The sequence below is a fragment of the Benincasa hispida genome, chromosome 2 (assembly GCF_027475165.1).
Source record: "Benincasa hispida cultivar pf3 chromosome 2, pf3_genome.v1.1, whole genome shotgun sequence".
NCBI lineage: Eukaryota > Viridiplantae > Streptophyta > Magnoliopsida > Cucurbitales > Cucurbitaceae > Benincasa > Benincasa hispida.
Window position 1 is genome coordinate 37,843,089 of NC_143479.1, and position 12,870 is coordinate 37,855,958.

Sequence of the window (12,870 nt, forward strand, 5' to 3'; positions counted from 1 at the left end):
TTTGAAGAAATTCGGATCGAAACACCAGAAGTAATTGCGACTCTCTCTAATACCAATTGAATTAAAGGTTATCTAACACACGAAATAACTTCTTACACACAATGTTACAACATTTCCAAAAACGTCATAGATAAATATAAAAAAACTAAAGACAGAATAAAACATAGAGTTTGGTAACCCAGCTCAACGCAATACCATCTACGTTTGGGGACAGTGTGCCGGTGAAAAGATATATTCACTAATACAAAGCCAAGGAATTACAACGATGTACTTATCTGAAAATGAACGATAATTACAGTGACACTCGAATAACCCAACTTAGAGACCAATCACTTAGGCTCCCTCTAAGTGTGAGACTCCCTCTCAATGAAACTTAGGTTCCCCCTAAGTATGAGATCTTCTCATCTTCAACGTACTTAGGATCCCCCTAAGTATAAGAATATTAATGAATGACGACTTTGTCTCCCCCTAAATGTGATACTCCCTCTCACCAAAATTTTATCTTTCCACCTTCAAATGAAGATCACTCCACTGGATTAACTTAGACTCTTTCTAAGTTTGAGAATCCCTTCTCAAGTTGTTGAAGAATAAACAAACACGATCTAGAATAAGTCTCAAAATCTACAACAATACAATCTTCTCCGATGAAAGATTAATAGACTTGTGGTTCAAAAGAAATCACATAAGACAACTAGTTTCAAAGAATTTGTAAAATGATCAACCCTAAAACTGAACAAAACCATGGTATATATATATATGGCTAGCTTTGGGAAGATATTCAAAGAATGAAGAAATAATTTCTATAGGGAAAAATACAGCAGGTCACTAAATCTACATAATAATCTTGACAGATGAGGAAAAAAATATTTTGCAGAATTTTCTATCTATCATGTTACAATGTCCTTGACAATGTCACAACATGTTGTAAGACATGTCACACATGTTTTAGAAATATGTTGTTCTAGTTTTTCATATAATAAATAGGTCAATCACACTGTAATGACAAATGCTCTAACACTAAATATAAGTTATCTATAAAAGGATTTGAATAAATAGTACAATACAAAAATATGAGAGTTTAATTTTATTTTAATCATTGGTTTCATAACTTAGATCTCTACCTTGAAATGAACAAAGTGAAAATATTAGCTCATTCCAGTAACCTCCTCGCATCCTTTTCCAAGAAGATCAAAGTTAATTAGCCCAAAACATCACTTGAATTTTAGATTGAGCACTGGTTTCGACAATATGTTTGTTGCTTATCAGAGATACGTATCTCCAAAGGTATCATTTCTTTTTTTTTTTCAATTTGTTTATACATGAAATGAAATTTTATGTCAATATATTTAGTACCATGATGGAACTGATGGTTTTCAGACAACTGTATGGTATTTTAGTCGTCATAGTATATTTTTATTGTCTTTTCTTTTATGCCAAAATGCTGAAAATGTTAGCTTTTTTATTGCCTTTAAAAAATTTATGAACTTTGTCTCTATAGTAGATAGGGCGACCTCATATTGGAGTGTATAATGGTGATAAGCACTTGAAAAGTGCTTTTGTTGCTTTCAATTTAGAGATCTGTTCATTAAATATGATTAGATTTAAAGTCATTTATTAGAGATTTTCAAGAATTGAACAAGAGAGTGGGAATTGGAGCTAAATGATAAAAAAATAGTCCATTTGTGCCTACTAAGGATACTTAGGGCTATTTCTACAAATAAGGGAGGAAAAAAGGCCAAAAATTGATGCTCCCCTCGATGTTAGGGAACGCTGAAAACCCAAATGCAACATTCAGGGTAGCATTACAACGTTAGGACACAACATCGCAATGCTACAAAGTTATTCACCCTATCATTGTTGCGACGCTATGGGGTGCTATGCACAACGCTTGCTAGCATCACAACACTAGCCAACAACATCGCGACATTGACCCAAAAATTTTATAAATATTAGGGTTTGCCATATGATAAGGATAATGTGTCTTACACATATTTTGAGTGGCTGAGTTACTAAGTGAAGGTCCAAAGAGTAAAAGAGGATTCTTTGAAATAGATCAATCTAAATCATAGATTCTAGATTTAAGTATGTCGATGAACATAAAAAAATGTAGAACCTTTGTATGAAATAAAGAATTGATCACTAGAATTAATAAGAAGAAATATTTTAATTATTGAGATGTCGTAACCCATCTTGTTTCTGGTCCTTTAATTAAATTGACAACTGTTGGCTAACTTATTATTTTTCAGGCCCAAGTAGAGAAGGAAGGATGATCCAATTCATTGTTAGGTGAAAGGAAAGGCTTAGGAAGAGCCATGAACATCAGCTCAGAGATTAACACGTGGTGAATACCACTAACACTGATTTGTTGGAAATGTGATGAGCTGATGGAAATTTCTTCAAGTAAACAATACTTTCTTTCTCTCTCTATCTCACATTTTTGAAACCCTCTAAACTCTCTCTAACCCTTCTCTGTTCTTGGAAATATTTGCAGATAATGAAGAAGAGATTCAAGCATGCAATGAAGTAAAGAGAAAGAGGAAGAAGAGATCTACACAGTGATGTACGTGGTTCGGCAAGGAGGTGCCTACATCCACGGGAAGGGAGCTAAATCTTTATTGAAGACTACATAAATGATAAGTATTCTTTTCTTCTTACAGATCTTGAACAAACTGAAGTAAAAGTTGTAAAATGATTTGAATGTAACACATTTATATAGGTTTACAATTATGTTACAAGTTTGTTAGTCGGTCTGAATGAAGAAAAAATTGTTGTTGTGATTATATCTTCAAATCTCCATCTTAATCTCAACTCAATAGTCCTCTTCCTTCCAAATCTAACTAATTCTTACCGGTTTTCAGGTAACATGAAGTTGATCTATTCGAGACACTTAGTGAGCTTGAGTTTCGAGCCAGGTTTGATAAGCATATCAGCTGTGTTCTCCAAGGTATGGACCTTTAGAACTTCGATTTGTCCTTGTTCAATCCTGTCTCCGACGAAATGAAATTTTATGCTCATATGTTTTTTTCTTGAATGGTATTATGGGTTTTGGAAAGATGGATAGCACTTTGGTTATCACAGTAGATCTTAACTACAGTTTGTTTGATGCCAAAGTCTTCCATCAAGCCTTTTAACCACGATGCTTCTTTTATAGCTTCTGAAAGTGCCATGTACTGTACTTCAGTAGTTGATAGGATTGTAATTGATTGTAAATTGGCCTTTCAACTTAGTAGATTATGCTATATAAGAAGAGGTAACCAGTCAGTGATCTTCATTTGTCTTGATCCCCTGCAAAGCCTGAATCAACAAACCCATATAGCTCAAGTTCTGTCTCTTGAACACTTTGGTAGATTAACTTAGACTGTTTAAACCAGATTATATACCTAAGTATCTATTTGGTAGCTTCCCAATGTCTTCTTCCAGGGTTTGATATGTACCTACTGACTAGGCTTGCACAATAGGATAGATCAGAGATCATAAGTTACATCAAGCTGCCTACTGCCTGACTATAGGGAACCAGTTGCATATGATTTAAGTGTTCCAAGTCAGTTTTCTTAGGTGAATTAGCTGAGGATAGTTTAAAATGATGAGCAATACAGTTACAGGTTTAGCATTAGTCATGTTGAATTTTCTAATGATTTTCTCACAGTAGTTGGTTTGACTAATGCTAAGTGTAGAGGAACCCCTGTCTATATTAATTTCAATCCCAAGGATTTTCTTAGACTGACCCATATCCTTCATGTCAAACTCTCTAATTAGGAGATTTTTGACATGACTTAAATCTTCTTTAGAACTCCCAGTTAGCAACATATCATCAACATACAAAAGTAAGTATACCTTGTTCTTGTAGGAAGTTGACTTTACATAGGTACAATATCATAGGTGCTTTTCTAAAACCCAATACTCTCAATGTAGTAATTGAATCTTCTGTACCAGCATCTAGGAGACTGCTTAAGTCCATAAATAGACTTATTTAAAAGACAGTAGAGGTCCTCCTTTTCCTTTTCTTCAAAACCATTTGGCTGAACCTTGTAAATACTCTCATCTAGGTGGCCATGTAGGAAAACTGTCTTTACATCTAGTTGGTCTAATTCAAGGTTATACTGAGCAACTAAGGATAACAAGAGTTTAATTGAGGTTTGCTTTACCATAGGTGAAAAGATCTCAGAATAGTCAATACCTTCCCCCTGTGTGAATCCCTTAGCCACTAATCTTACATTATATCTATGCTTTTCTTCTTTAGAAGTGCCCTCCTTCAGTTTATAGATCCATTTAGATGTTATTGGCTTGCATCCTTTAGGCAGAGGAGTTTCGGTCCAAGTGTTATTAACACTCAATGATTACATTTCTTCCCACATAGCTGTAATCCAATTTCAAGCATTAGGGCAACTTACCCCCTCTTCAAAGTTACCTGGTTCTTGGTCATTTGGAGCTATAGTTGTATTTAAAACTAGGTTCATATAGTTTGTTTCAGTATACCTAGCTGGAGGAAAAATCACCCTTCTTTGTTTGTCCCTTGCTAATGAGTATTGACTCAAATCAGGTTGAGCTTCAATATGTTCTATTAGCTCTCCTGTAGTTTCCTCTTCTTCTTCTGAATCATTAGGAGAATCCTGACTAGTGGACTTATCTTTAGGTGCCTCCACTTCAATTCTAGTGGTAGGACTCTTTGGTATCTCAATTGTAGTCTTCTCTTTTTGCATGAACATTTTCTTTTCTCTAAAAGTGAAATCCTTGTTGACCAAAAATCTTTCCTCAACAGAATTCCACATTTTAAAGCCCTTTACACATTCAGTGAACCCTACAAACATACATTTTACAATCCTAGACTTAAGTTTTCCCTAATTTTGATGTATGTACCCAACACATCCAAATACCCTTAGGTTATCCAAGTTAGGAGGATGTTTGGACCATTTTTCTTCAAGAGTTAAAAAGTTTAGGGATGTATGTGGGCACCTATTTAAGGTGTACACTATATAGCTTGCAGCTTCAGCCTGGTACTTTTCATTAAGAATGGCATCTGAGAGTAAGCATCTGACCCTTTCCACAATAGTCCTATTAAGCCTCTCTGCTACCCCATTCTGTTGGGGTGTATATCTGACTATCCTGTACCTAGTTATGCCTGATTCTTTATAAAATTTGTTAAATTCTTCACTACAAAATTCCAGTCCATTGTCTGTTCTTAGGTATTTAATTTTCTTAGAGGTTTGCTTCTCAATCATGAGTTTCCATTCTTTAAATTTGTCAAACACTTGGTCTTTTGATTTAAGAAAGAAAACCCAACTTTTCCTTGAGAAGTCATCTATAATGGAAAGTAAGTACTTTGTGCCACTTAGGCTAGGTGTTGGAGCTGGTCCTAGAGATGTCCAATTTTTCCACTGGGATGGGGCCCTGCAGGGCCATACCCCGAACAGGGTAGGGATTTTCCGATTAGGCGGGGAATGGGGGAAAAAATTCCCCGTGAGCTAAACGGGGACGAGGATGGGGAATGCATTCCTCATCCCCGCCCCCGGCCTCGGCCTCGCCCCGTTCCCCCTCCCCGCCCCGATTTACTTTTACATATTTATTTAGTATAGTTATCTAATGTTATGTTATTGTTATTATTATATAATTCTTACATTTAAATTTCAAATTTGATTATTTATTGGGAAAGAAAATGTTTAAATTTAGATTATATATGTGAATAATTTGATTTATATTTATTTCTTTCTACTAAAAAATTAATTAGTTTTTTTAGACCAAAATTTGAGTAATTTATCTTTAAATTCAAATTGTCATATAAAACTAACCATAATAAACAATTTAGTGATAAATTTAATTATTTAATTAAAATTTGCTCACATTAGTGATTTAAATTAATTGGTATTTTACAAAAAAAAAAAGGTAACAGAAAAAAATTTCCCGCGAGGAACCCATCCCTGCCCCGATCCTCGTGGAAAATTTCACGGGGATGGGGAATGAAATGAGGAGTGGGGACGGGGATGGGGAATGGCATCCCTAGCCCTGCCCCGCCCCATGGACATCTCTAGCTAGTCCCCACAGATCTGAGTGGATGTAGTCAAGAATAGCTTTTGTTGAATGTTGAGCTTTGGTAAAGCTATGTCTGGTTGCTTCCCTAAAACACAATGTTCACAAAAGGTTAGCTTGTCTGAAATTCCCTTGGGTAGAATTCCCATTTAGACACTACTTCTAGCCCTTTAGCACTAATATGAGATAACCTTTTGTGCCATATGTCAGCTTCTGTCATATCATTTGGAGTGGCAACATATGCCCCTGTCATCATCTCAACACCTCTGACCACGAATAAGTCATTAACTTTTTCCCTAACAAGGACCACCTTTGAGTCTTTTAGAACATCAAGAGTTCCACCCTTACCCCTGTACTCACACTCAACTGCATCAAGCATTCCCAAGGAGATTAAATTCCTCTTGAGGAGTGGAACATGCCAAACATTTCTGAGTAGTTTAACAGTCCCATCCTTGAGTTTCATAGAGACAGTGTCAATATCTTCAATTTTACAGCTTTGGTTGTTCCCCATGTAAACCATTTCTCCATCAATTTATTTGTAGGTGTTAAACCAGGGTCTCATAGGTGTCATGCGGTAGGTGCACCCAGAATCCAAGACCCAATCATGTTTCCCAAGGGGGTTAACATGATTGGCCTCATCAAGTGTTGAGGGTAGTGCATCAATATTTGCATTTAACTTTCTATTTTGGCTTGTTTTCATCTAAATGTTGTTGTTTTATGTCCTTTGAATGATTTGGTTTGAAGTTTCCCCTCACAAACAACCTTTCACTACTTGGTTGTTCATTTTTAATTGTTTGCAGCTCATGTTTTCTTGTTCTTAGAGCAGAGATGATTGCATCAGTAGATATATTGTCTCTTCCATACTTCAATGCATTTTTAATTTCCCTATAGGATTCTGGTAAGGAGTTTAGAAGGCCTCATTGTCATCTCCAATTTTCTCCCCTAGATTCTTATACTCAGCAACAATCCTTTTGAATTCATCTAGGTTATCTAAAAGTGGTTTTGATGAATCCATTTTAATGGTGAAGAATCTCTCCCTAAGGTACATTTTTTATTAGGAAGATCTTTAGTAGCATACAAGTCTTCCAATTTTGTCCAAATCCTATAGGCTATCTCTTGATCAAGGACTTGCCTTAAAATATTATCACTTAGGTTTAGGACTAACGTACCATAGGCTACTAGCTTCTAGTCTTCTTTCTCCTGAGCCGTGACATTGTTTGGTAGAGTTGATGGATCAAGAAGAGCCTTGTGAGCCTTTTGCTGACCAAGAGTGGCTTTGATTTGGGCCTTCCAAAGGCCAAAATCACCCTTTCCATCAAATTTCTCCACTTCGAATCTTGCTACTGCCATTTGACTGTGAATCTTGAATCTTGATTCTCCAAGAACTAAAGTCTTTAAGTGTCTTTGCTCTTATACCAATTTGTTGGGCTAACTTATTGTTTTTCAAGCCCAAGTAGAGAAGGAAGGTTGATCCAATTCATTGTTAGGTGAAAGGAAAGGCTTAGAAAAAGCCATGAACCTCACCTTAGAGATCAACACGTGGTGAATACCACTAACACTGATCTGATGGAAATGTGATGAGCTGATGGAAATTTCCTCAGGTAAACAAAACTTTCTCTCTCTCTCTAACTCATGTTTCAGAAACCCTCTCAACTCTCTAACCTTATCTATTCTTGGCAAGATTTGCAGATAATGAAGAAGAGATTTAAGCATGCAATGGAGTAAAGAGAAAGAGGAAGAAGAGATCTACACAATTGATGTACGTGGTTTGGCAAAGACGTGCTTACATCCACAGGAAGGGAGCTAAATCTTTATTGAAGACTACAGAAATGATAAGTATTCTTTTCTTCTTACATATCTTATACAAACGAAAGTAAAAATTGTAAAATGATTTGAATGTAATACATTTATATAGGTTTATAATTCTGTTACAATTTTGTTAATCAGTCTGAATGAAGAAAAAATAGCCGTTGAGATTATATCTTCAACAACAATTCTAGAATAGTAATAAAGGAATTTGATCTCTTGAGAACAATATTTGGACTTTTAACTACTAGAACAACTTGACTTCTATGCTTGTGGCTATTAATCTTTTGATTTAGAGGGTTAGTTCCAAATAGGAAATAACAGCCTTTAGGGATCTCCATTTGTCTAAATTCCCTGCATGATCAAAGTCTACAAATCCATATGACTCACCTATTGGTTCTTTAGAACTCTGATAGATTAGTTTAGCTTCACTAGACCCTTTTAGATACCTAAGTATCCATTTTGTTGCTTCTCAATGACTCTTACCAGTACTAGTCATGTACATACTAACTATGCTTGATGCGTATGTGAAAAGCAATCAAAAAGTACTTTCTTGGGCTTATAATTTCATTAGTTTTATTGTTAATTTGTGTTTGTTGATGCACTTTTATGTTATATTTGTAGGATCAAGCTTTTGGATTAGAATGAGCTAATTTAAATATAAAATGACAAAAATACCTCCTAAGAAGGTCAAAGGTTAACCTACGGCAAAGAAGAGGGGTAAAATTGATGAAATTAGGGCTTAAATGGGCATGGACGGTGCAATGCGGTGCTTCGTGGCATCGTCCACAATGTTGTATCTTTTATCAAGTTGTTATAAAATCCATCATTAGTAAATAGGTGATAACTTTTGAACCGAGTGGTCGTTTTGGGTGAATGACCACTCGTTTTCTTTGTATTTTTGTCCTCTATCCATAGAAAGCATTAATTTTTTAACTTTGAAATTTTTTAGAGAGGATTTTTTATATTTTTTTATGGCATCCATTGGTAGTTGAGTTCTAGATAGAGATGATATCTTGAAGCTTTCAAAGGAGCGGATGATTGAAGAGATCATTGGAAGGTGATTCCAAGCTTGCGGAAAACAGTCAAGAGCATGACTTATATCTCTTCCCCTCTTTAAGGTTCAGTTTCTTCATATTCTGAATACATTATGAATTTTCTATACTTGTATCGTACCATGGGTTGTTATGTTCATAGTTTCAAGATTTTTTCATGTAGTTTTTGGATTGTTGCAAACTTTGTTAATTGTTTCCTAGATCTAATGAATGCATAAACTATTTTAGCATGTTTAATATTAATGGTTTTTAATAATTGACCATTGTTTGAATGTTCTTTACTCAATATCTTGCTTGAGAGAGATTGCACTAAGTTAGATCTAACATGCTAAAGTACTAACTAATTTTGCATGAAAGTAACAAGAGACTAGTACATATTGATAATGAAGGGACTTAATATTGTATCTAACAGTTCAATTATATAAAAATGAGGTTGGATTTTAGACATGAGAAAGGGTTGAGCTCGAGAGAGGATACTTAGATATAAGATTTCTAGGTCTATAATTAGCATAAAATCAATCTAAGGTTAAACAATTAATTTACTTAATCCATTAACGAAGTCACTACCCTAGGACATGTTTTTTGTCTACCTTTGCCCAGGTGTTATCATTTATTTACTTTCTAGGATTAGATTAAATTAAGTATTCATCACATTCTGATCCTTTTGGTTAAATGAGAAGAATCTCTGAGTAGCTAAAAGAATTGAAAACCAGTTTCTCAAAGCATGATACTCGTCTTGACCGTTTTAATTATATAATTACTTGATGTGTGTGCTTGCGCATATTGATATGATAGATCTGGCCTAGTAGACACTATTGGGTACATTAAACTCCTCACTACTTGACTATAGAGAATTAAATCTATTTGATTTAAGTGTTTAACATCAGCTTCCATAAGAGAATAAGTTGCAAACAACATAAAATGTTGATCAATAGGTGTGGTCACCAACTTAGCTTCATTTAAGTGAAATCTCCTGATTACTTTGTCACAATAATCTTACTAGTTGTTAACGTGTTAGAATTTCTTGAATCTTATATCTGGCACTCTTTATAACCAAGTACGGGATCTTGCTTGAATACTAATTTTTCATATTTATATAATTTTTTATTTTTGACCCTAGGGTTTAGAAATGTGTACTATAAACTCTCTAACCCTAGAGACATATCTACTTTGTAACTAAATTATTTTTTCTTATGAAACTTTTCTCATTTATCCCGTGGATATAGCCAACACACAATCAGTGAACTACGTAAATTTGTGTGTCAATTATTTATTATTTTAAATTTTTTGTTTTCTTTATTAGTCGGTTCCAAAATAAATTTTTTGTTTTCTTTATTAGTCGGTTCCAAGAATGACCTTTATTATATCTGACGGATCTTGGATAACTTTATGAGCATTGGGATGTCCAAGAATGACCTTTATTATAGCTTTGTTGTTGCCATCATCAACCAATTTCTTGAATCTTGAAAAACAAGATTTATTTTTCTTGGATTATTTTTGCTCTAATAGTGATTTGCTCGCGGTGGAAGAAGAACACATGCAAGGTTGAACGATAAGAAGAAGATAGAGGGAACTACATGGTTTAGTTCCGAATACCAAGAAAGTTAAAAGATAAGTACATCACATGGTTTCTAATTTCACTCTCGACTCTCTTTTAAATTAGTTATTTTTAATTGGGCAATTGTAATTGATAGCATTTTTAAGAACAATAACCAAGTGTATAACATCATTTTAAAAAAATTACAAATATTGTCAAGTCTATCAACGATAGACTTCTATCGTTCATAAACTCTTACCAGTGATATGGTCTATCACTATAGACTCCCCTATCACGGATAGACTATTTAAATTTGATCATATTTTTAATTTTTTTTACATTATACTAATATCTGCTAATGTTTTTAGGCAACTTGGACGCCCTAAACCATACTGAGGCTATACTATGGATAAATGGAAGTCACCAAAATGGTTATTTTTCTAAGAGTGCTTTTAGTAAGACAGAAGTAGGATAGAAGTACTTACGAGGAAAGTTCTAAAGTTGTTGATTGAGCTTCTGTTCGATCAATTTCAAGTGTATTTGATTTTGCTGTATCAGTAACTAAATTTTTAGCTGATGTTGAAGATGATTCTCCTTCCTCGAAATGCTCCTCCATGTCCAAAGAAGAATGTCAATAAATCTTAAGACCTTAGAATAATAATATTATATGCAAATGAAATAAAGAAATGTATCTTACATTTTCTATTATTACCATTATACATTTCTACTTATAGATTATATGGATACATTGTTAAAACTATAAGATATTGAAGGGATTTTAACGTTAAGGACTTTTAATTTAGCACAGTGAGGAGAAGGAACTCATAGTCGTGTGTCACTAAGCTTCGTTGGTCGTTGGATTTTTGTTAACAGTTGTTTCGAGCATGTAGGTCTCGATTTTAGAGGCTTTAGGTCTCACGGTTTTCGGTGGGTGTCGGTCGGTCGTAAAGTCGGTTATGGCGAAGATTGTTCAAGCGATTGGGTCTCGGTCAAGAGACAAAAAAATCGTGGTTCATGTTCTTCTTGAATGAAAAATTACAAACTGTTGACTATTGTTAAACCTTTGTAATTGTGATTATTGCTCTTAGTAAAAGTCTTCTAAGTTGGTTTTCAAAGTGGATGTAGACTCTTCTTCCTTTGATTTATTGTTGCAAGCTATTATATTCTATTTGCGAAATTTATAGTTCGTTTTATTTACAAGTGGTATCGGAGTTTCATTACATCCGAAGGAAGAAGGTATGTTGTTTTATGCCTCTGATATATTCATATGTTCAAATTATTTCGTACGGTTATACATTGACTAATGTCTTCATTATCGGCACGTTTTGAGGTTGCTATGTTTGAAAAGGTGATTTTAGTTTATGGAGAAGAAATATTAAAGCTCTTTTCATACGACAAAAAGTAGTCCAATTCTTAGATGTTGAAAGAGACTTTTAGACTACACTCACAGAAGCCAAGAAAATGTATAGGGATGAAGTTTCCTATTCAACGATTTTTCATTATCTTTCAAATTAGATATTTAGGCTAGTAGATGATGCTACTACTATTATGGAATTATGGAAAATTGGTCTACAAGCTTCAACAAGGCATAGTTAGAGGTGTTAAAGATGTTAATCTCGCATTTTGTGATCACTATATAATGGGATAGTCTATTAGGGTGAAGTCTTAGAAAGGGAAGCATTCAATCAAAAGTCTATAAGATTATGTTCACTCAGATATGTGGAATCCTACAAAGGTACCTTTTACGGGAGGCTTGAAGTACTTTATGTCTATTATTGATGATTTTTCATGGAAGGTATGGATCTATCCACTAAAACACAAAGAGGAAGCTTTTGAAAAATTTACTGAATCAAAGAAGTTGGTTAAGAAAGAAACAAGTATCACTACAACAAATATCTTTGGTGCTTGAGGAGGGAAGAAATAAATTTATAATTAGTGGAAATATGATTTTTAATGAATCACAAATGTCGTTTTGTGTTAAAACTTAGAAAACAATAGTCAATTGAACATGTTGAGGCAGATGTTAATTGATTTTGAAGCACAACCATCAACTACTTTAGGTGAATCTAGTGATGAGTCACTACCTATTTCAAAAATTCACAACGGTTTGAATTTGATGATGGATAATCTAAACAAGATACAACTTTGATTGATGAGTGAATTGTTTCTGAAGAAACTTCGAGTAATAATGACCTACAATGCTATCAACTTACACATGATAAGCCTTAGAAGGTGAGACGAGCTCCTACGAGGTAAGGTAAGGCTAAATTGATTTAGTTCCTTATGCTCTTATTTGTGCTTCTAATAGTATTGAAGTAGAGCATCTTACTTTTGAGGAGGCAATTGTTTTTTATTTGAAAGAATAATGGAAAGATGCTATGTAAGATGAATTGTTGAAGAATTAGATATGGTCATTAGTTCCGAAGCCCTCTGAAAAATATTCATTAA

General features: G+C 34.3%; 1 protein-coding gene across 1 annotated transcript in view; it reads right to left on the reverse strand.

The window, feature by feature from the left end:
* The window catches only part of LOC150037876 (uncharacterized), a 32,949-nt gene extending 21,911 nt beyond the window's left edge, over positions 1 to 11,038 (reverse strand). Inside the window, exon 1 of the mRNA XM_090311055.1 lies at positions 10,908 to 11,038. Within this exon, the coding sequence (XP_090167181.1) occupies positions 10,908 to 11,038 (131 nt within the window). The remainder of the gene's footprint in view (positions 1 to 10,907) is intronic.
* Between the last annotated feature and the right edge of the window lie 1,832 nt (positions 11,039 to 12,870).